Genomic DNA, 24,998 nt, shown 5'->3' with positions numbered 1-24,998 from the left:
AAACCCATAAATTATTCAACACATTCAAATGATCAGTTCATTGTTGTATTTTGACCCATTTTGTGTTTGTCAGGAATAAAATACCAGCATGTTATCTAGGCACTTCATACACAGAGTGTGGTTTAAACAAGAAAAGACAAATGCAAGATAATGAGAAAGTGATTTCCAATTAGGCGACACAGAGGAAGCCTGTATTTTGCCTTGATGTTTCAATACTGATTCAGGTTCAGAAAGTCAAGCACCTTTGTGAGCGCGTCTAGTCTCAGAACTCCAGCCAAACCTCAAACTTAGCCTCCAGCCATCCAATTCACATAAAACACAGCCGCTACTCGACACATCGGCCAAATGAATTATCATGGCCGCAAAGGCAAAGTGCTCAGTATTCTGGTGGAACCTCACGCAAAATCCCTCATTTCAAAGGTACCTTATCAACACTAACACTTCCACAACACACACACTCCAGACAGAGTCCCTCCCCACAGTCTCTGGGCAATCCTGAGCAATTACAGACCCTCTTTCAGATAAAGCAGATTATGCTTCTGGGTCCATTAAGGCCATTATTAGCTTAATGAAAAGTCAATAGCAGTCAGGAGAGGTACCACTACTGAAAAGGATTTAAGACGAGGTACCCTCTATTACTGTACATACTGTATGTGTGACTCAGGAATAGGGGTCACGATTCTCCAAATCTTGGATTCGATTACATTTTTTTTATTCTAAGGTCACGATTCGATTCAATTCTCGGTCATTTTTTTTGACAGCACAATAAAATGCTATGCCATTTTTAGACTAGACTTTTATGAAATATAATATCTGACCTTGAACCCAGAGATGCCCTGTCATGGTAGTCATGCTGCCAGTGGAAAATTATGGTACACGCATAAAACACACCTTGAACATTCCTGTCAGAACATTGCACCTTAAAAACATGCTTTTATTACCGTCAGACGAGATTGTAAGACTATACCCCAATAAGTCGTATATGTTTAAATGCTGTTTTCATAACTCTTAAGCAACTGAAATAAGTTGTTGTGAAACTTAAACAGATCTCAGTTCAGGGACACGACTGATCCTGCCACAGACAGTGTTCTGTTCTGCTCTGTTCTGATTAAGTTCAGCTGACACCCTTACTCAGCAGCCACATGGCAACCGTGGGAAATTTATTAAGTTATGCATAATTTTAATGCAAAGAACAAAAATACTAAATTAATCTGTATTTTGGTCCGATTCTCTGGCAAAATATCTTAATATTAAATATATTCTAATGTAAACCAAATATATTGCATGAGATAAAGACTTTGTCACTTTATTAGCAAAATGTTCACTGACATTTGCTGTTGATTTATGTGGCTTTCCTATACAGCTTCACCCCAGCTTCCCTACCAAATAGTTATCTTCACCCCAACTTCTCTTCCGCATATACAGCTTCACTCCAACTTTCCTACAAAATATACAGCTTCACACCAGCTTCCCTACCAACTATTCGGCTTTACCCTACCAAATATACAGCTTCACTCCAGCTTCCCTACCAAATATTTAGCTTCACCCCAACTTCCCATCCACATATACAGCTTAACCCCAGCTTCCCTACCAACTATTCGGCTTTATCCTACCAAATATACAGCTTCACCCCAGCTTCCCTACCAAATATTCAGCTACACCCCAACTTCCCTACCAAATATACAGCTTTACCCTATCTTCCCTACCAAATATTCAACGTTACCCCTACCAAATATTCGGCTTTACCCTATCTTCCCTACCAAATATTCAACGTCACCCTAGCTTCCCTACCAAATATTCGGCTTTACCCTAGCTTCCCTATCAAATATTCAGGTTCACCTCAACTTTACTACCAAATATACAGCTTCACCCCATTATACCTACCAAATAGCCAGTTTCACCACAACTTCTTTTCTAAATATAGCTTCACCCCAACTTTCCTCCCAAATATACAGCGTCACCCCAACTTCACTACCAACTATTCGGCTTTACCCTACCAAATATAAAGCTTCACCCCAGCCTCCCTAATAAATATTCAGATTCACCCCAACTTCCCTTCCACATATACAGCTTTCCCCCAACTTTCCTACCAAATATCCAGCTTCACCCCAACTTTCCTACCAAATATTCAGCTTCACCCCAACTTCTCTTCCACTTATACAGCTTCACCCCAGCTTCCCTACCAAATATTCAGCTTCACCCCAACTTTCCTACCAAATATACAGCATCACCCCAGCTTCCCTACCAACTATTCGGCTTTACCCTACCAAATATACAGCTTCAGCCCAGCTTCTCTACCAAATATTCAGCTTCACCCCAACTTTCCTACCAAATATACAGCATCCCCCCAACTTTCCAACCAAATATACAGCTTCACCCCAACTTCCCTTCCACATATACAGCTTCACCCCAGCTTCCCTACCAAATATTCAGCTTCACCCCAACTTTCCTACCTAATCTTTCAAACAAACTATTTAGCTTTCAAATAATTAAAATGGGAGGAAAAGTAAAAATGGGAGGAATCAGCTCACCTGCTTGGTTTGTGGTGACATTGAGCGAGACGTATTGGCGCAAAGGAGCCGTTATTTCTGAAACTCCATTCACAGCTTCCACCTCAAATGTGTAGTTAGTGTGAGCCAAAAGGTCCACCACCATGACAGAGGTGTTTCTTAGGCCACTCTGTTGGGGAAGATAGCGCACATGACTGCCGCACGGCTCATAGTGGTCCAAGTCTGCGCTGATCTTTCTGCACATGATGTTGTAGGTGAGGTCCTTCCTGCCGCCTGTCTCCTCCGGAGCACTCCACTCCAGGAACACACTGGTCTCATTTACATTAGAAATGGCATTACGTGGGGCAGACGGGGGCTCTGGGGGAAGGCATCAATCACAAAATGAGTATTGCAATACCAACATTTATGATAAAAGATAATTGCCATTAAAATTTACAATATTGACCCTACTCTTGTTCTTATTAACAGCATCTGAACTTGTTTTTGGTCTTTGTGAATGTTATTGAAGTTTACAATTATTTGCTCATCCTCTAAAACAACTTTTCTATTTAGCTGACCTCACCAGTCTCTCTTAAGGCCGTTTCACACGGTACGCGGCAACCGCCAGTGTTTAGTTCTTTTTCAATAGGTGACGTGCGTAAAGCGGCAAAACGGGGGTGGTTACAGAGGTGAAGCGGAGTTGGACCACACGCCTTGCTCGTGCACCCAAAATCATATTCCTTCTCCGGACATGGTACTTCATGACAGGTGCCATTGAAGATAAACATATTTGCAGTAAATGCTGCACAAAATGCATCCAAATACAAGAGAAAAGCTAAAGCCGCGCGGCGATTTTGCCGCTTACCGCGTACCGTGTGAAACGGCCATTATTTTTATCCCTTCTTTCAAACCACCTGCCATATGGAACACTTCTCATTATCTAAAAAGATCTCAGTGGAATAAATCAGATCTCATGCTAAAGGTTTAGAAATATATAAGGTATGTGAATAATCTTTATTTTTTTATATTTTAATATTTTTGCCTTTATACCTTTAGAAGGAAATTAAAAGGAACAGCAATCTGAGTCACACATCTGGGGCCTCATGTATAAAACTTTGCGTAGATTCCATCCTTAAAGTGTGCGTACGCACATAAAGCAGAATTTGCGTACGCACAAAAGTTTTCAGATTTATAAAACGATGCGTACTCCAGAAACTGCGCAAAATTCCATTCATAAATACCAGTGAGCGGAAGATTGTGCGTACGTGCGTCCCGCCCCATCTCCTCCCCAAAACAACCATAAATGGAGTGTACAACCCTTAGTTTTACTGGCCATAATGTGGTCTGCATATCATTTTAATATGGATTACAAACCGCAAGGAAAATATCGTCGCTGTCCGATTGAAACCTGCATTTCTAAAAACCGCTACTTACCCATACGGCAAAAAAGTATATATAATTTATATATATATATATTTAAATATTTATAAAGCATTTTAAAGCATTAAAAAAATATATTTAGCCCTTCATTCGAATTCAAGGAAGTATATTCACGTCGCATTAGAAGAAAAACTTTGTTACGAACCTGTAAACAAAGGTTAACATTAGTTTTTACTTATAAAATATACTTTATAAAATTAACTTATTTAGCATATAGTTAAAATATACTTTTGGCCAGAGAAATAATTTTTTGCCTTATGGGTTTTTATGAAATTTTTAAAACACTGTTTAAACACTGGCATTGTCAAAGTTGATACTGGTTTCACATATGGCCAGACAGGTGTCATTATATTCATAACATTTTTAATGGAAAACAAACTCAGTGGGAGCTTAAATGTTTTTGACCAGCGGATAGTGGAGATCGTTTCGGGTCATTTTGTTCTTTATCTCAGGCGGCAAGTGCATCAATTATAGGCTACCATTGAACGCGACATTAAGACTGCAATATTACATACCTTATAGAGAATAGGAATAATGTATTACGCAGCGCAGCCATAAGGCGATATAAAAAACAAACAAAAGTTCAGTACAAACGACAGTACAAACCTTAAAAACATATTTACAGGTAAGCAGATAAAACCGGAATATAAAAACCAATTAGTTTAAATACTTGTTAGTGTTTTTCTTATAAACCTGCATTGTACGTCTCTTTATATTAGGCTAAACTTTAAATTGGCTACGTTATTAAATGTTCTAGTACATCACGTTATTTTTCATCATCTTAAAGGTTATAAAGTTGTATCAGCACTCGAGTTTATTTCTGTCATTTGGCCTAATAAAATTTAAACTATTAATTTTTTTTACAGTTTTGTCTATGATTAGATGATACAGACTAACAAACTTCTTACCATTCCTCAAATACACGAAAGCCTTTAGTGTTTGATGAGTGAAGAAAATACTTATTCATATAGTTCTTTTGCGTTTCAAACACGCAGACGCGCTCGTGACAGATGTCTGTGGCATTCCATTCACCGTAGAGGCTTCGTCCTTTCAATAATTTTCATCTGTTAAATATTTGCTACTCATAGGCAGGTGCGACTCCTAGATGCAATTTGACTGTTGATCTTCATGAATGAAACAGGAATATTAAAACTAAATGTCTATAGAAACAAGAACAGAGTTTGTGTTCTTTCACTCCGCTCAAAAAGAGTGCGTACGCACAGTGGAGAGCATCCGTACAGTGCACACTTATTCACGCCAAGTTTATTTTATATAAATCCCGATATGTGCGTGGAAAATTGCGTACGCATATTTCTATGCCCATTTTGTGCGTACGCAACGTTTATACATCAGGCCCCTGGTCAACAGAAGACTAATGCACAACCAATTTGGCTATCGCCATTTATAAAATATAATGGGAATTGTGAAAGGAAGGTATTTTTACTTGTGCAAGCCATGTTAGCAGGGTCAGAGTCGGTCCTGTAATATCCCTTCTCACACTGACAAGAAGTAGATGCCTCCATCGTGGTAAAACTTCGGGGAGGACATTTACTGCAACTTTTGGTCTGAAGAGCCGATCGGTAAAACCCTGGCTTACAAACTGCAGAAGAAAAAGATATCAAACAGAGGTAATTACATTACTAATACAATCAATCTGTGCTCTTGTTGTACTTGTTTAAAACTGATCAGAAAATGTTAGTCATTAAAGTCAAACACTCAACAGCTTCATTCAAAAAGCAAGTGCATATATCAATAAATCACTGTTGCATTGAACACTCAAGCCTGGTTTCACAGACAAGGCTTAGCTTATGCCAGGATTATGCCTTGGTTAAATGAGGATATTTAATTCAATTAAGTTTATATGATTAAATATTAAAGTTTACATGTCATTTGCATTCATGTTCACCTAAAAATTCCACTTTTAGACATGCTGCACCAGGTCTGACATTACTTACAAATTAAACTTAAAAAGCAATAAATAGGCTAGTGTAGCACATGAGTTGTACAGACTATGTTTTAATACTTTTTGGACCTTGTTGGCAAAAAAGAACCATAACATTTCTGTACATTGCATAGTATATTACTATTATAAACTTTTCGTTTGTTATTAGTGAAGCTTGACTGCCCTTGGTCACTATATAGTCAACACATCCTCATCCCATTGCGTCAATATTTGACGCCACTTGACCATGCGTCAATATGTTACGCGGAGGGTATACCCTTCGCGTCATTTTTTGACGAACTGGGGACTTCAATACTATTAGGTACGCGAAATTAAACAGTTGTCGCCTGACATTGGGGTTAGGGATAGGTTTGGGTAGGGATGTCATTATGTAAATCTAACCCTAAACCGACGCGAAAATGGTAAGAAAATGGTACGAAAATAGGAAAGAGAATGCAACGGACTCAATAGTATTGAAGTCCCCAGTTCGTCAAAAAATGACGCGAAGGGTATACCCTCCGCGTAACATATTGACGCATGGTCAAGTGGCGTCAAATATTGACGCCATGGGGTGAGGATGGGCTGATATAGTATACAATTTCATTGCATTGGCCACCACTCAAAGTCATTCAGGATTGGAACAACACAGTGGTGATTTTAAGTTTTTATAAAATGATTATGTTTAACAACACTTATCCAACTTCCAACCCTGTACATAGTATGAGCAAAGAAGCCACAGTTAAAAGCATTATCAAACAGTGTTTTATGGAACAAAATTAAACAGTGTGTTTGTAACTACTTAAATGTTTCTCAATTCAGGACAGGTGCTTGTGCACGGCAAACTGAGGGAGGGAGGGAGAGAGAGAGAGAGACACAGAGAGAGAGAGAAAGATTATCAATGGCCTCTGCAGTCCAAAGTGCACACAAAGACATTAATTACAGGCTCCCTGGTGTGCACTAAGAGACAGACAGCGAAGGTGCACTGTGAATTCAACCCACCATGAAAGAGAACAAGCCAAACTAGTGAACAGACAGTCAGTTAATGTAATATACTACTACTATGTATATATTCATCATATCACTTAGCATGTAACTAATGAAATACACCAAATTCTACACTTTGGTATGTATGTAAATATATTTTTTCATACTAAAGCCAACTTAAAGCTGTAGTGTACGATGTTGAAAATCGGTAGAGAAAGCCTGAGACGGTTAGTAAGTTTTAAAAAACTCATCCCGCCCCTCTGTGCTACCTGATCCCTCCCCCCGGGGAACCACCTGAACAAAGTCACTCATTCAAGCTGTGATCACTGGTAGTAAACATCAGAACAGAGATTTACCGAGCAGTAAACACATAAAGCCTTGAAGGAATGTACAATTACAATTATGATTGTAATTGACGTTATTTACTTTCACAACAACGTTTGGCATACGTTTCCCCTCCTGAGCTTCAAGAAATGACTTTATAAATATAATTATTTTGACCCGTGATACGCGATGCTAAACGGCTAACATTCCGATGCCGACCGACAGCATGTTGTCAGACTCACACAATACAAAGTATAAATAAATGCGTACCTGTTCAACAAAAGTCTGCCGTGTCGGCGTCGGTTTTCAGCCCCAAATCTCCCAGAAGCTTCCTCCAACAGTCAATGGCGGAGCGTCTCTCCAGTTTTTGCAATTTTGCAGTATTATTCCTGCTCATCTCGGGTCTGTTCGTACTGAACAGCTTTGCTTTAACATCATACACCCGACAGGAGCTTTTGGGTATCGGTGAGGACTTTACCAGCAGTTTTATCACCAATCTTCGACTCTAGAACGCTAGAACAACCGAGGCTTCGCACTCTACCCGGCCGGGCGGAAGTGCTCGCAGGCGGCGTCGAGATCGTAAACAAAGGCGGGGGAAGCGCGGAGGTCTAAGAGCCAAGCTAAAGCTAACACCGCTCCGGCTCTCTTTACCCAGCATTTTCCTCGCTAATGTGCGGTCACTGGTGAACAAAATGGATGAGTTACGACTCCGCATCACCCACAGTAAGAGACTTACATATTATAGACCTTTATTCTGTACTTACTGCTTATTGCACTTCTGGTTAGATGCTAACTGCATTTCGTTGCCTTGTACCTACATGTGCAGTGACAATAAAGTTGAATCTAATCTATCTAATCTATGTTGCTGCTTCGCTAGCTACCATACACTGACACAAATTTCATGTCGCAGGCAGGAGAGGGGCGGGGTGGTGTGCGATGGGGTGGAGACGCGAGCACGAGGTGGATTTTCAAATGTAGCAGGGATTGGATGAGAGCAGTTAACCAATGTAAGCTGTCCGGCCGGACAGTTTACATTGGTCAACTTATCTGCTACCATACACCCAATAGACTGAATGGATTTTTTAAATTCTTTTTTCTCTTTATATTGTTAGGATGTTACTGTAGAACCATAACCAGCATATAAACGAGGTTATTAATAATGAACAATCTTTGAAATCGTAGACGATAGCTTTAAAAAGTTTCTTGGATAAAAAATACATTATATGAGTTTAAAGTAATAGAATGTCAATATAGCACATATACACCATTAGACCTGTGTTTATATAGGCTTTCTTCAGTTCTGACATCAAAATGTAAACAGATATGTAGATTTATATGTAGAGTTTGTGGTAATTGACTTTTTCAACATAGGAAAGTTTAAGGCTCTTTAGTTTGTCGTCAGTTAATATGTAACTGGTGTAAGATTGTACATGTAAACACAATCAATTAAAATGATATCATCCCATACTAAAATGTACCAAAGTGAATGTTTTAAAAATAAATATTGGTCAATTTGATGGTATGATGTTTGGTGGTCTGACGTCTCTGTTCATTAACTCTTTCCCTGCCATTGACGAGATATCTCGTCAATTAAGAGAAAACGCTTCCCCGCCAATGACGAGATTTTCCGTCTTTCCGCAATACCGCTATTATCCACCAGGTGGCGCCCTTCCGCAACTTTTTAAAACCGGAAGTATTGCCCTATGGCAAGCTGCTGCATGTCCGTGTCTGTTTTAAAGATCGCTCTGGATGGGATCTCTATGAAAAGTCCGTCATAAAAATGGAATTATCTCTGCTTTTTGCTCAAAATATGGTGTTTTTGCAAAAACCTACCCATATTCAAAAGCTGATTGCAAAAGAACCACTAAAGGTAGGATGAAACGTTTTTTTTTCTTTGAAAGCAGAGGGTCTGTTCTTTCATTTGTTATATTGTATGTTTATTTATTTAAAGAAGAACATTTTCTGGAAGGGATTAAACTTTGGTGAAAATCATGAAAAACGCTGGCGCTGGCTGGCAACTTTTTTTAAAAACGCTGGCGGTGAAAGAGTTAATGCCCATTTCCATCTACTGCCAAATCACCTGATCTAAAAACTGAGTGGTTCATCAGTCTCTTATCTGCATGACTTGCATATCTGTTTTCCCAGGTTTCTAGTGTTGTGGTATCCAGACAAGAATTGCTTGAACAAAGCTTTATAGACCATTTTGCCACAATGGTGGTATGATGAGGTTCTCTTTGCATGAACTGGACTGCATGTTTCAAAGCAGTGTTTCTCAACTCCAGTCCTCACAGCCCCCCCCCCATAATGTTTTTGATGTGTCTTTATACCAAACACCCAATTCCACTCATTAGCCTGTTAGTGTGTTAATAAGGAAGACATTTCAAACATTCTGGAAGGAGGTTCATGAGTTTAATCTGGTGTTTTATATAGGGAGACATATAAAACATTCTGGGGGGAGTTCTGTGAGGCCTGGAGCGCAGGAAACATTGTTTTAAAATAATATATAGTGAAGACTTCACTATACTGTAGGGAGCATGTATAGCTTTTATCAGGGCATCATGATAAGATTGATGTGTACAAAAAAAAAACATGGAAGTTACTGGATATTGGCTGTCTTTCTCCAGTTAAAGCGTTTAATTATAGTTTCACATTTCGACATGGGTATCAAAAATCTGTTGCCTTAAATTGTTATATCATTGTCTTAATGAACATATAGAGCTGTGCTTGACAACTGAAATTTACTTCTAATTATACACAGTTCCATGTGACCCTGCTACCATTAACCTGCGTCCTGCTGAAAAACTGCCACAAAGCACTATAATGTAAAGGCTGACAGTATAATGATTATCTAAATGGCTGTAAAACACCATGTATGGTAGAGCTGTAAGAGTTTTTTAATAGTATACATGTATCAAAGTATATATTTATACCTGTGCATTTGGAAAGGTAATGCATATGATTTTTCTGAAAAAGTCATACTTTTACTTTTCCATGTAGCCAATTATACAGAAAAGCATTTAAAGCTATTTCCACTTTCACAGTTTATAAAGTAAATTGTAATGGCAAGAGGTAAGTTTGCTACAGTGTTTTTAATATTTATAATCAGGGTTTGAAATGTACTTTTTTACTCACTAAATTTGGCTACAAGATTTTTGAGTTACCGGTCATTCAGAAATTCTACTAGCCAAAAAAGTAAGAAAGAAAATAACCAGATTAACTATGTCAAATATTTATTTATTAATATGTATTATGTATTTTATTATTATTTATTATAAAATCTGAATTTTATATTATTCAAACAAAATTCTGTCATCTTGCCTTTTTTTTTTACCAAAAATGTATTTTTGTAAGCAAATCAACGTGGTACAATAAACATCAAAAAAGCATTGAATAGATTCCATATATATTCCAAATATTTTTCTATGGAACAATAAATATGTTTTTCGAACAATGAATATTAATGTTTTGGCCATTGCAGTGCTACAAATGCCAAACATATTTGTTTTTGTTTTTTAATATTCTGTATATTTATTTTTGGAAGAGCTATTCCTACAATTGATGCCAAACCAACCATAATATTAAATCATGTGGTGAGGACTAAGTGTGTAATGTATGCACAACTAGTGTCACAAAACACAAATTGTAAAAATAATAGATAGAATTAAAAAGGCTTTGAAAAACCAAAGATACTGGATGGAACAAGATTGAGCACTGCTATTGCTGTAAACAGGGGACAATGCAAAACTCAATATGGCCTCTCTGGAGATGGAAGTTCCGCCCTCAAGTTAAAACAACCAATAATCAATCGATAAATACTGATAAAGACCATGGGCACGTCCAAGTTCAAAATGGTGCACAACATTTTGCTACCGTTTTTGGGCTGAACGTCACGTTTCCTGGAAACTGAGATACGTTTTCTCTTGTTTGGTGGGTGTGTCAGAACTGCAGTCCAATCAGCAGCAACATGTAAATAAACCACGGGATATTAAAGAGACAGCTTGCACAATGGGTCCAAGTTGAAATGTTCTCTTTCATTCTGGACGGCAAGGACAGTGACTGTAACATCAAGCACATTTTACAGTATTTAACACATATTTGTCACAATTTCATCAGGCACTGGAAACATTTAAAAACGAACACAAAATATGGCCTTCTCAGCTACCGTAGTTGCAACTTTTTTTGGATTTACCTTTTCAGTTACAGATTTTGGATTATCCCTTTTGATTGTATATACACTGGTGAACACTTTGCACATTTGGGCTATTAACACGCTTGTACTTTTAGTTTTTTTTATATTCCCTTCTTTTAACAGTTCTGAGTTTTAGTGTGTTGTGTTCAATGTTCAATGTGATTGTAAATACACTTATGTAATTGATTTCTGTCTCATTCTTTTAATCTCACACAGTCAAATCTGACCGCATTTTTAATCTTTGTAACTCAGCCGATAAGGCTGATCGTTACAAGCTTAAGAAACAAAAGTTATGATAAAGCTGATGTTAGGTTTAATTGTTGGGCATAAACATGTTGTCTAAAGGTTGTGTGTACATTTTTGCGCCATCTAGTGATGAGTTTGTGAGTTGCAACGATCAGCTCACCCCTCAATTTCAAAACGCATGTGGTAGGCGCCAATCATGTTGTCTGAGACAACGTAGGGATGAAATGCGCTCTGTAGAACAGTGTGTCTGTTAATGGCTACTGTTGAACTCACAGTGTATGTAGATAAAACATCTCATTCTAAGGTAATAAAAACAATACAGTTCATTATGTAAGGTCTGTATACACCATTGATAATATAGTTGCGTATATTATATTGCATTTCTGTCAAGAGATCCTTCTAAAAGTTACACAATTTAAGTTTAGAGAGATCTCTCTTTCCCCATTGCATGACTGAAATAACTGCCAGGAGGCATTAAAAAACCTCACTCTAAAATGGCAGGGGTAATTTTTACCCATAATGGGTAAATATTGGACAGAATACATGCTGGGGTAAAAATTACCGTGCAATATGGGTAATAATAACCCAGCATCTGGGTTAAAACAATCCATCATTGGGTCTATATTTCAACCCAGCAGTGTGTTCTGTCCAAAATTTACCCATTATAGGTTAAAAATAACCCACACATTTTTAGAGGGATGGTGCCTAGTTGCACGACCTCCCTAAAGGCACTTTGCCTAAAGCTTTAAACCTTAAAAACATTATCATCTTAAAATAGAATCAAACAAACAAACCCAATTCATTGAGACTTTAAGGAAATCCCTTTTAGAAAGCTGATTCAGTGTGAAATGTCTGTTGCCAGCTTTCATTAACCACTTTATTAAACAATTTGTCAGTTGACCATGATCCATTAAGGAGAGATGCCCACCTGACAGATATAGATCGAGACATTGCTAAATAAATTTTTCACACTTCACTTCACACATCATAATCACTACGATTGACGTGCGACATTACAATATAAAAGGCCATCTTAACGAAAACGAGGCGTTTTGATTGAATAAAAAACTGAAGCTGGGCGGCACTAATGGGCTTGTAGAAGCCTCGGATTGCATTACACTCGGGGCTGCTGTGTAATCGTTCGGCCATACGAGTGTATATTAAATGAACATACCACACACGACAGGATTTTTCAACAGTTTATCTACATAATGAAGTCACGAGACAAGTATGCATTTATTCTGCCATGCTCGACTAGCACAGAAATGATATTTAAAGATATCTAAAAATGAATATTTCATTAAATTATTTCACAAACTGGGCAAATGCTTCCTCTAAGATTAGAAAAAAATTATGCATTCTGTTTCTACAGTAAATGGCTAATACAGGGCCAGTGGGTGAATATGGTTGTTTTATTTTGTGCATTTATTTATTTTTAGCTTTTATGTAATAAAAAGGCTGATTTACCTGCACAGAATCTTGGTCTCTTGCCATGCAACATTAAATGAGGAGAAATAAACACCTACTGTCATATAGGCAGGAAGATTTTTGGTCAGTTTTACTGTGCATATTGATTTAGCATAGATGACTGGGTTTGAAAGCATTTGAGTGTCTTTGATGTGCATATCCTTTACATCACATTTATGCATTTGGTAGACATTTTTATCCAATGCGACTTACAGTGCATTACAGGTATACATTTTGTATCAGCATGTGTGTTATCTTTGTTTGAACCTATGACCTTTTGCACTGCTAACACAATGCTGATATACCACTGAGATATACAGGAGCATGTGTATTAAATTTTTCTGATCCAAATATGTTATCATGTTTCATCACAGCATCACTTTTATTGATTTGTTTTTATCATTTATGACAGGCCTATTAACAAAAGCGGCAAAATAACAAAGGCGAGATTTCTAGGTAACTTAAGATAACAAGAGAATAACATGGTCAAGTACTGTATTACTGATTAGTAATGATTTCATATCAGAATTAGAACAATAAAACTGGGTTAAAAAAACATTGACTATGTGTTACATAAGGCATTATTTGGTTTTAATTTGTGATGCCGAGTATGAAAATCATATGGTTTTTATTAGGGGTCAAGCCCCGAAGGGGCGAAGACCCCTATTGTATTTGTTAGTTTTCTTATTATTATTATTATTATTATTCTTCTTCTTCTTCTTCTTCCGCCATTGCGGTCTATGGCAGCCCATAGAACCGTACGTAGGAAAGTTATGAAATTTGGCACACTGATAAAGGACAGTCCAATGTGTCTCCACAGCAAATTTGGAGTCTCTAACTCCAACCCTCTAGCGCCACCAACAGTCTAAAGTTGCACTTACGTTTTTGTTTATAACTTCTGACCCGTACGTCCTAGAAATGAAATTCTTGTTTCCTCTGATTCCTTGGCTCAAGACGATTCGACTGGACCCTATGACGTCATTTTCCGTCATGAAAATTTTTCCGCCATTTTGAATTATTCGTAAAACCTACTTTTGCGAACTCGTCCTAGAGCTTTTGCCCGATTTCCACGAAAATCGGTATGTAGCATCTACAGACCCTCACGGCAAAAAGTTATGGAATTCATGTCGATTCGTCAATCCGTTTGCGTAAACCGCGTCAACAAATTTTACGTAGAGTGCAAAAAAACGGATTTGAGGCTGTATCTTCGCCAAACTTAAGCCTATTGAAACGACACTTGGTACTTGTGATGCCAGTCAGGAACTGAGAGTGCATGCCCAGTTTCGTCGCAGCGCCACCTAGTGGTAAGACGAATGTTTTACACACCTATAACTTTGGCTGTGATCGACGTATTTTCATGGGACTTGTTTCCTTGGAGTCCTGAATAGTTGCCGAGTCCAACGATACCAAACATGCCAGAATAGGCCTTACGGTTAACCCTGCGCGGCAAAATAGCACTTAAAAAACACGCGCGAATATCTCCGCGAGCGTAATTCTGATCGACTCGAAAACATCATAGGAAGAATATTGCATTACCTTCTGAACAAAAAGTTCTATTGGCATTGTATTAAAATTTTCATCAGAAATGGCTGAAAATTGCAAAAAACGAAAAATTACCTTTAAATTTTGTGTTTTTACACATAAATGGCTATAACTTTGTAACGCAAAGAGATTTTTTCACCATATTTGATACGCTGATGTACGACCACAGTCTGAGGCTACACAAAAAAAATTTTATGCTTGCACCACTAGTTGGCCTTATAATTGAATAAAACCTTTGAAATCAAGCCACCCTATGGTCATACAACTGTTTCTTCACTAAACTAAAGTGTATAGTCATAAAACTAGCAAGATGTAACACAGTTATGACCTGAGGTTGCATGCACGAATTTTGTCATTGCGCCACCTACTGGTTTTGAGACAGAATATGGCATTTTTTTGGCCTAAAACTACTGCAACAACACATCTAAAACCATGAGTCATCATGGATTATTCCTTTCATGGCTTTGACTATAATCACTAGTGGATGTCCATTTACTCTCTAGCAACCAATGAGAATACCTTATCAACTGTTTTTGCAAGAGTTTTTTCTCTGCATCAGAACATCGCAGAGACATGGGGATGGTCTCTTTTGACTCTTTTAACTTGTTGTTACATGTTGTGACCCATGTTTGCCCACTGTAAGCATCACATACATGTCCTTCAGTGCTCTAATGTCCCATGATTGTCAATAACCGAAGGACAGTTGCAGTAGACAAGAACATAGATTATTTTTGTTGATTACTTTGCATTTTTTCATCTGAAATCATTAGGTTTACCTAAGTTCTTCAGTCTGCTTATCCAAACGCAACTTTACATCCTTCTGTGCCCTTTTCGGCTTGACCCCGGTGATTGCTGCTTGCAGCTATATTTATCTGTTTGGATTAGAAAGGATCTGAGTACTGAAAGTTATAGTACACTCTCAGTGTACTAAAAAATGTAAAAAAAGCTGTCACTGGGGTGGTAACATTTCAGAAAGTACATCTACCTAAAAAGTTTCTATTAGTACCTCAAATGTACATACTGGTATCTGATGTGACCATTGACCACAAACCATTCAAAAGTAGCACAGGTATTTGAAGCAATAGCCAGCAATACACTATATGGGTCAAAATGATCAATTTTGTGATATTTAGTAAAGATCATGTTTCGTGAAGATATTTTGTCAATTGCCTACCATAAATATACAAAAAAATGTATTTATCATTAGTAATATGTGTTGCTAAGGACTTAATTTGGACAACTTTAAAGGCAATTTTCACAATATTTTTTTGCACCCTCAGATTCCAGATTTTCAAATAGTTGTATCTCGGCCAAATATTGTCCTATACTAACAAATCATCAACAGAAAGCTTGTTTATTCCCCTTTCAGATGACATACAAATCTTAATTTAAAATACTGAAACTTGTGACGTTTTGTGGTCCAGGGTCACAAATGGTGAACATCTTATGACAGCATTTGTACCTTTTCTTTGGAACGTGCATAATCTTTATAGTTAATGCTTTAATTGAGGTAAAAAACGCATCCTAATGATATGATTTTTAATAATACATACATAAGGGCATGTATTAATAATCCAAAAGATTCTTAATGTTTTTTACTAAAATGAAATCAAATTAAATCAAGACATGCACATCAGAAAGTCAGATAAAGTCTTAAGGTGACTCTTATGACCCAGATATCTTTGGAAAATAGAAATCATGCACCTGTGTAACTGAAAAGACATTGGGAACACACACACACATCAGATCTCCAGTGTGTTACCTCTCAATAGTTTAGCCCTCTGTGAGACCTGCTTACAAGCACGATTTATCACTGTCAACAACCTCCTTCAATTCTGACACACACACACACACACACACATACACATGCGCACAGTCTTATCGCTCTTCAGCTGGGTGGTAAACTCAGTCATCACCTCTGAGAGCCAAAATGTCACGGCAAATCTGTGTGAAGCCTCTGAATCTAGAAAATAATTTTGTCTGTTTTTTGATTACCCTGCTGACAGGATCTCTATGTTGACATTATTACAAACTAAAATAAAAAAATTGTATTTGTAGAATGTATTTGTATTGTGGTTTAGGTAGCTTATTTGGTCTTGGTAGCTTATTTGGTCTATACAGGTGTGCAAATAAAGCAGAATTTTGTGCAATAAAACCTATGTGTGTATATGGACTACCGGCACACTACCGGGAACTTGACTGTAAATTTCGTCACCCCCCCTTTTTTGGGAAAAACAAACCAGACTTCTCATAGACTTCCATACAAAATAGCGGAACAAAGCAACGTATGTACACAGCCGGCAGGCGTAAATAACTTAAGAAATCACTCAGATTAAACATGTCGAGTAATTCTAAATCTGTCCACCCTGCCTGCTATAGAGCGCGAAAGATAATTAACACATTTAATTTGGTCAATATAAAAACATGCCCCTTTCATTCTCAAAGCGTCCAATTTGTGTAACAATGCTATCCAGTAATGTCTGGAAATATCACTAAGGCTAGTTGTATGGCTGGACGGAAAAGTGCACTCAGTACTCTAAATATAAAAACATAATATATAAATACGAAGAAACTTTCAAATACGAAGTAAAATCATTCACTGTCTTCCCTCGATGAGGTATGAGTAAATGTAAGACACCTCTGGCCAATGAGAAGCGTTGTAACATAAATATGACGCTGTGAGAATGAAAGGGACATGTTTTTATATTGACCAAATTAAATGTGTTAATGTATCTTTTGCGCTCTATGGCAGGCAGGGTGGACAGATAATTACTCAACATGTTTAATCTGAGTGATTTCTTAAGTTATTTACGCCTGCCGGCAGAGGCGCACCTTGTCAACAGGCAAGGCAGGCAACTGCTTGGAGCCCCGAGCCACTAGAGGGCCCCCGAGTTTGTTTCTCGGATGGCCAGCTACACAGATGAACAACATGACTGCATATCAAAATTCCGATTGGATGGAATGTTGATTGACATTAGCTTAGCCCAGTCAAAATCCAACCCAGGTGGATAACTTGCCAGTTTCGAAAATGAACGTAGCGAATGGGTGACGTTGTATCGTTCAGTCGTGATGTTTCAGTTGATCCGTATGGATCACAACCCACGGTTTGGCTCGCATGTGATTGCCAGATTAATACGCAAATTTAAATAGTAAAAGTTTATCATTTGCACGTGTTTCAAAGGCTTGCAAATGCTAACACTCAAGTGATTTAAAACAATTTAACCGCATATAAAAGGCGCTAAAGTGAGCAGCCCTCTGTACCCACATGTGGTTTAATGTGCCCGGTCCAGCTCCAGTCAGGCACGTGCCCAAGTGTAAATCTTCTGGTGTAAATCTCAAGTTTAAATTTTAACAGTTAACTAGTGCAATCCTTTACAAAGACAATCGCGGCAAAAACGGATCTATATGCAATGTAGTTACCCAATTTACGCTTGTAAAATTTACGAAGCAGTCGCAATGACGCGTGCACGCACGTAATCATGTCCGCGCGCGTCTTTGCGTTCATTCGCGCACAACCGCATTCAAAAGACGTCACGCGAGTGAGTTAGCTTTTGAAAACATGACGAGACTAAAGGAAGTTTCTAAATAACAATATTTTGACTCGATCATTATTGGCTTCTGTAAATATACATCAGAAATGTTTTGTGCAAAGCAGGGAAAGGGAAGATGAAATGAGAGATGATGAGTTCATTAAGGGAGGTAAGACAAACTACATCCTCACCCTGTCAGGTCTCAAACATTATCAAACAAATCTCAGGAAAACCTTTTGTCAAGTCTGTAGAACTGCATTGTTGCTGAGAAAATCAACAGATGTAGGTGTTATACTGTTCTGTATTTTCAGATATGAAATTAATATTAAGTTTACTAATATTTAACTCTAGGACACTAACTTACATAACAGTTAGCAGTAACTACAGTATGACTGAGATTATTTAGTAGCAGTCATAAAATGACTGGTTTCTTAAAATATTCTTGTAAAAATATTCTTGTAAAAATAAGTCATTAATCATTGCTAACATTGTATAATGTAGAAAATATTTCTCTGCTGTCATTATTTCCAAACATGTTATGCCATTTATGCATCTAAACATGTTAATAATGTTAGGTATGATGAAGATTACACTTGTATATATGTATCTTTCGCAGTAACTATTGCACTGTAGAATAGTGGCTTAAGCAAAGGATATTGTATAGAAGTATTGCACACTTCTTGCACACAGGGAATTTTCTGCTTGGGGCCCCCATAGACCCTAGAATCGCCTCTGCCTGCCGGTTGTGTACGAACGTTGCTTTGTTCCGCTATTTTGTATGGAAGTCAATGGGAGGTCTAGTTTGTTTTCCCCAAAAAGTGGGCGTGAACCTGTTCAGAGACATTCTATGACGTTGCGTCGGTTGTGCGTATATCAGAGAAGTTTGACCTCAGAGACCCGGGCTAGTATAAAGGTTGAATTTTTCCAGGTGATTTGCCCAAAGTGAACAGTAGTAAATTATTAGCACTTATAATGTAATAATGGTTAAAGCAATTCAAACAAAAATGGTGTTTCAGAAGGATGCCGGTCCAACTCCATTCTAGTATGAATCATCCACTTTTTTCGGATCCAGAAAAACCCTTATGCATCGTTGACTTTAACAGAGTTTATTACGGAAGCTTTAGTAAGTCAAAGGTAGGTTAAGATAAACACTTTTGCTAAATGACTCTACTGCTGCGATTCTAAATGTATACAGATATACCCAACCAGTCAACCATGTCAAGCCAATTGAGATCTGCTCCATTACATCTTAACTGCCCCCAGCATTAACCATCACCAAACATTAGCTTTAGTCAAGATTCTTTCGGCGTCCCTAACAACATGCCAACAAACAATGACAGATGCTAAATACGATATCACGGTACTGCCAAGCGAAACAGTGTGAAATTTAAAAATCAGATCACTCAAGTGCACTTTGGCCTTGCTGCATCTCAAATGCATTGGAATTCGACATGCTTGACTGCGGCGTCTCATTTCGGATGCAGAGATGATTACTGCTAGCAGTAGCAGGGTGTCCATCCAAAGCCTTAATGCATTGTGAAAAAGGCTAATAGGTAATTAATATGCAGCAAACAGTGGTGGGCCTGGCAATTAATGAGCCTGCAAGGATCTTAATATGCGTACCGTTAACAGAGGGACATTTTCAGATGAGATGTGTTGATTAATAAGCTTTTATATTATTTATAATGCTAAGGAGGGGAGAAAGACTTTCAAACGAGCTTTGATGCCTGTGATGTCCGATAATTGAAATCATGATGCTCCAAATAAATAAATAAATATAAGCAAGGAAGAGTAGGTTAATGAAAGCTAACTGGTTGGAGAACATTCTTATGAAAGAGTTGATAAATGCCCTGACAAATAAATATGTAACTACACTCTTAGAAAGGATGTGTTCATTTTTTACACATCATCGTGTGTAAAAAACGAGCAGAACGAATTTTTGTGTAAATCGTTCGTAAAGTCCTTTTGGCGTACATTTTCGGATTCATGAAAATGTTTGTATTTTCCAAATGTTAGTTGGTACGAAAGAAATCTACACCTGCTCCCAGCCACGAGTAAATTGTGTGTTTAACATCCGAACGTTTTGCTCATCAATAAGGCTGTATTTTAATTCACCGTAATCATGTACATATTACACAGCATTTTGTAAAAAATATTATACAGTAATTATATATGTTTTTTCTTTTAACTTTTATGATAAGCTTCAGTAATAGCATCTGCAAACGGAACACTTTAATCAAATAAATTATTGATTTCAATAGGGCTGGGCAAACGAAATTGTTAAGGAAATTGTTTCCTATAAAATGGCCAAAATCAGGCATAACACATTTACGATGGCTAATATAAGCTGTGTCCCAATTCAAGGGCATTCGACCTTAAAAGGTGAGCACTCTGTCTTTCAAGGTGGAAGCCTAAGAAGTTCGCGAAGAGAACTGAAATGAGACGGTCTAACCTTCGGAGGACACATAATTAGCGTCACCTGCTGCACGCGCCCACCTGCACGTTTCTGACTTATTCAAATAAATATGACATCAGAAAAATTATTAATTTATTTTAGAAATATGACACGTTGATGTATATTAAACTATTCCATAGTATACCAAATTAATCAACCTTATAAATATACGCAACATAAAAAGAATATTATTAACACAAAACATAACTTATAATACTGAAACAGTGACAAGAAAAAATGTTTTCTGATTAATACACTTTTATTTAATAAAGGTTTTAATTGTTTATTTTAGAATATCCACCCATTATATGCAGCCGTTGCAGTCACGCAATGACTCTTGGGATATCCTCGGCTGTTAAGGATCCATTCGTTCTATCCTTAACAGCGCGGAGAAATTTTGAGGCTTCATTCTAGGCATCCTTTGAATTGGGACGGCCTTACTGGCCTTAAGTCGCGCGGCTGTGACGCAATCGGTCTTAAACTACGTCCTTAGAAGGTCGCAGCCTTTGAATTGGGACACAGCTATAGATTTGGCAGAGCTGCGCAAAAGGCGTATTTTTAGAGACCGCGCAGACTTACTTGCCGAGAATGAAGACTGTTAATTAGTCGTTTCATGCTACCCAGACCAGTTCTTTTGTGAAAAGTTAAATCTGCTCAAATGTAAACTGCTTGTGTATTTCCTCTAAAATTATATATTTTTTATTTTTGAATAAGATTTTTTCGAAGTTAACTAATTCATAGTTAACTAATGTGTAACTGTTTGATTAACAGATGAAATTTCATTAACAGCATCTGTAACGTGCTGCCAAGCTTCCTTTTTTTAGGACCCGAGACACCACTATGTATGCTTGAAAATAAAATTTGGCTTTTTGAATTAACTTCTGATAATAAAACTTCAATTTCTGCATCTGATACATTTTTCTTTTTCATTAGCTTTTAAGAAGACATGCTGAAATCCTTCGTCTGGTGTACGAATATGATATATATTTGTCAGGCGGATTTAATGGGCGGGATTAATGGTAATTGAGAATAAGCGTGCACGCGCGTCCCATGTACGACTGATTGGAATTCATTAACAAATACACACATTTAACTATCAAATCTGACGTTTACGAAGTATTTGTGAATCAGGAGGAGAGTTTTCGGGAAGGTCTGTTTACGTGCAAATCACTCACATATTTACTCATATATTTACGAATGTTTCATGAATGAGACCCATTATGTGTAATTTTAACACATTATGTGTCATTTTGTGTTAAAATATACACAAAATGTGTTGTTTCAATAATAACACAGAGATGGGTGAATTCTGGGACAACGCAGTTAGTGTGTTGTCCCAGAATCAACACTAATGTCTTGTTTTTAACACATTCGTTCTAAGAGTGTAGTTAGAAAAGAAAGCGGATTATTTGACGTGCATTTAATAGAGGTTGAATCTAGACGAACATTAAAATAGACCGCCTGTTACTTAATCATATGTGCTCAATTGGCCTTTTGATAATGAAATGAAACGCATTGCTCTGCTGAAATTGGGTTAAGGTCATGATTTTCATATTGTTTGACATGGTTAGTGGTTCTTGAATGAACAGAGAACTGAAATATAATTTTATTGCAGCACTGCAGTGGCAGAGCACCACTTCAAAATGCTCAAAAAAATAAATAAAATTTTAACTCATAATATTATTAGGACATAATATTTATTCATAACAAAACTGCACTGAATGATTCTGTGTATCACTGTTAGTGATGTATTGTGCCAAATAACACCTTTTATTTCATGATACCATATTGCTCACATTTGGGAATACATGCAAAACAAAATATACAATAGAAATATTTTAAACTTAATGTTATTTCTTAATTCTTTATGTTAACATCTCTAGCTGAAATCTAATACCTATTTTTAACAATAGCTGGGTCAAAATCCATCTGTCATACAAAAATACAATGTGAAACATAAATATTGAGTTGTATGAAGGCATGCGACAACAGAGGCCGACAGAAAAATAAATGGCCAGATGGCTATTGGCCACTGACGCTAAACATCCCTTTCCCGTCTTTTGCTGTACTGTGCCTCTTGTGAGTAAACGTGACTATAAATGAATGCATACAAATAATAAAACATAAAAATGTGATTGACCTGATTATGGTCTTTGTGCTATTGTTGGTCAAACCTGTGTGTTTTTGCTCAGAAGAGAATAGTGGGGCAGTTTAAAGTTGATCTATGGAAATGCCATACACCAGGGGTTCCAAAACTTTTCATTTCACGACCCACATAAACAATTATAATCTATTTCACTAGTTCGCCTGCACATTCAGTCTATTGAATGATGGTAAAATGAACTTTGGCTTGCTGTCCTCAGAGGGAGCTCGAACCCGAGACTCGGCTCGAGCCCCGAGTTCAGAACCCCCCCATTGTAACACTGAGCAGATAGAGAAAAGGGGCAAGTTAAAGGAGGAGAATTGGGGAGGAGGAGGGATGCCGGATGAATCGTCAATGTGAGGCGTGGAGATTAACTCGCTTAAATAGGCTCTCGAGATGATTGACAGGACTGAATGTTTTAGGCTCCTCCCGAACCTACGTTTAGAACTTCATTTCACTAGTTCGCCTGCACATTCAGTCTATTGAATGATGGTAAAATGAACTTTGGCTTGCTGTCCTCAGAGGGAGCTCGAACCCGAGACTCGGCTCGAGCCCCGAGTTCAGAACCCCCCAAAAAGAACGTATATAAATATAATATGAGGACGGCAAGCCAGGTTAATGTCTGCGAGTAGTCTTAGTCTTTAACGTGGTTAAAACTTATATTCCCCCCAAAAAGTGTGAAATTATTTAACTATCTCCTCCTTTAAGTGATGCTGCTTGTAACTCCTAAAAGAGAAAATGAAAATGCGCGACCTGGGGCTCCTGCGGGAGCGAGGATGAATTACTACTGCGGTAGTGAGAGCGTATTAAAAAATTACTGCTGCGGCAGCGAATTTTTTTTGTTTTTTTTTTTTTTTTTTAACAGTGTAAGGTTGGGAAAATTATAATTTTTATTATATATATATTTTAACTCCTGCGGGAGTTAATGAGAAGCGCGCGGCCCGAGGCTCCAACGGGAGCGAGGGTATAACTACTGCGGTAGTGAGAGCGTATTTAAAACACTGCTTCGAAAGTGGGCGAATTATATAGTGTAGGGTTGGAAAAATTATATATTTTTAACTCCTGCGGGAGTTAATGAGAAGCGCGCGGCCCGGGGCTCCAATGGGAGCGAGGGTATAACTACTGCGGTAGTGAGAGCGTATTTAAAACACTGCTTCGAAAGTGGGCGAATTATATAGTATAGGTTTGGGAAAAATTATATATATTTTTAACTCCTGCGGGAGTTAATGAGAAGCGCGCGACCCGGGGCTCCAACAGGAGCGAGGGTATAACTACTGCGGTAGTGTGAGCGTATTAGAATTACTGCTGCGGCAGTGAGCGATTTAAAGAGTAATATTGTGGGAAATTTAATATTAACTCCTGCGGGGGTTAAATATAGAGCGCGCGCCCTGAAGGTCCAGGGGGAGCGAGGGTGAATATTGGCTAGAGAGCGTGGGCAGGGTGGAAAAGAAAATCGTTGCTGGAGTATTGGCCAAGTTGAAGCTAATAAATGATGATAAATAGGGATGTGCGAGCTGAGCTTACTATGCTGCGGTGAGGAGGAAGTTAAGCACGATGCCAATGGTTAAGGCGGAGCGCGGGGTTAGTTCGGTGACTAATGAGATTCAGGTGTGCGACGGATAGTGTGATTATTGGATAAGCAGCTGATGAGCGTGTCTAATGTGGGGTAGGTTTGATCTTAAGTAAGTTTGGAAGGCGTTTGAGGACCAGCGACCTAAAGATTTAATTTGGAGTTCTGGGAGGCCGTTTTTTGCTGCTGAAGTTGCGGCTCCTATGCGAAAAGAGTGGCTGGAATAGTGAAACGCCGGGATGCCGGATCTAGTTAGCACTGCTTTAAGGTGTTTTTGGAACCAGTGTCTGGAAACTGGGTTATTTTTATCATCGACGAAGAGGGGGTCTGAGGGAGAGCGGATTTGGGTACTGCGGTGAGCTAGAAATAAGGAAACTGCCTGGTAAGGTTGAAGAGGGGAGGGTAGATTAAAGATGAAAATTGGATGGCCTGGCATTAATTGATCGGTTTTGCTGCGCTTGATGTTAAAGCATATGGTGTCGTTGTCTAAAATTTGGAGGTCGGAGAAAGTCGGATGGATCTGGGGATCGAAATTTGAATTACAAGTATACTCTGAGCATCTGAGAAAACCGAAAAAGGCGAGAATAAAAAGAGCGTCGAGGGTTCTGGCAGTGCTTTCAGAGTGGTATCCTGAACGGATAGTGTACAGGCATTTGCTTAGGACTTCGCGAGTAAGA

General features: G+C 38.1%; 1 protein-coding gene across 1 annotated transcript in view; it reads right to left on the bottom strand.

Annotated features, from left to right (window-relative positions):
* Positions 1-24,998, bottom strand: part of LOC135718267 (ephrin type-A receptor 5) — a 103,353-nt gene that overhangs the window by 41,318 nt on the left and 37,037 nt on the right. The window contains exons 4-5 of the mRNA XM_065240580.1: positions 5,374-5,529; positions 2,532-2,867 (exon numbers count right to left, since the gene is read on the bottom strand). Of these exons, the coding sequence (XP_065096652.1) occupies positions 2,532-2,867; positions 5,374-5,529 (492 nt within the window). The remainder of the gene's footprint in view (positions 1-2,531; positions 2,868-5,373; positions 5,530-24,998) is intronic.

This window comes from Paramisgurnus dabryanus, chromosome 10 (assembly GCF_030506205.2).
Source record: "Paramisgurnus dabryanus chromosome 10, PD_genome_1.1, whole genome shotgun sequence".
In the NCBI taxonomy this organism is placed as follows: Eukaryota; Metazoa; Chordata; class Actinopteri; order Cypriniformes; family Cobitidae; genus Paramisgurnus; species Paramisgurnus dabryanus.
This window is presented reverse-complemented; position numbering and strand designations above follow the sequence as displayed.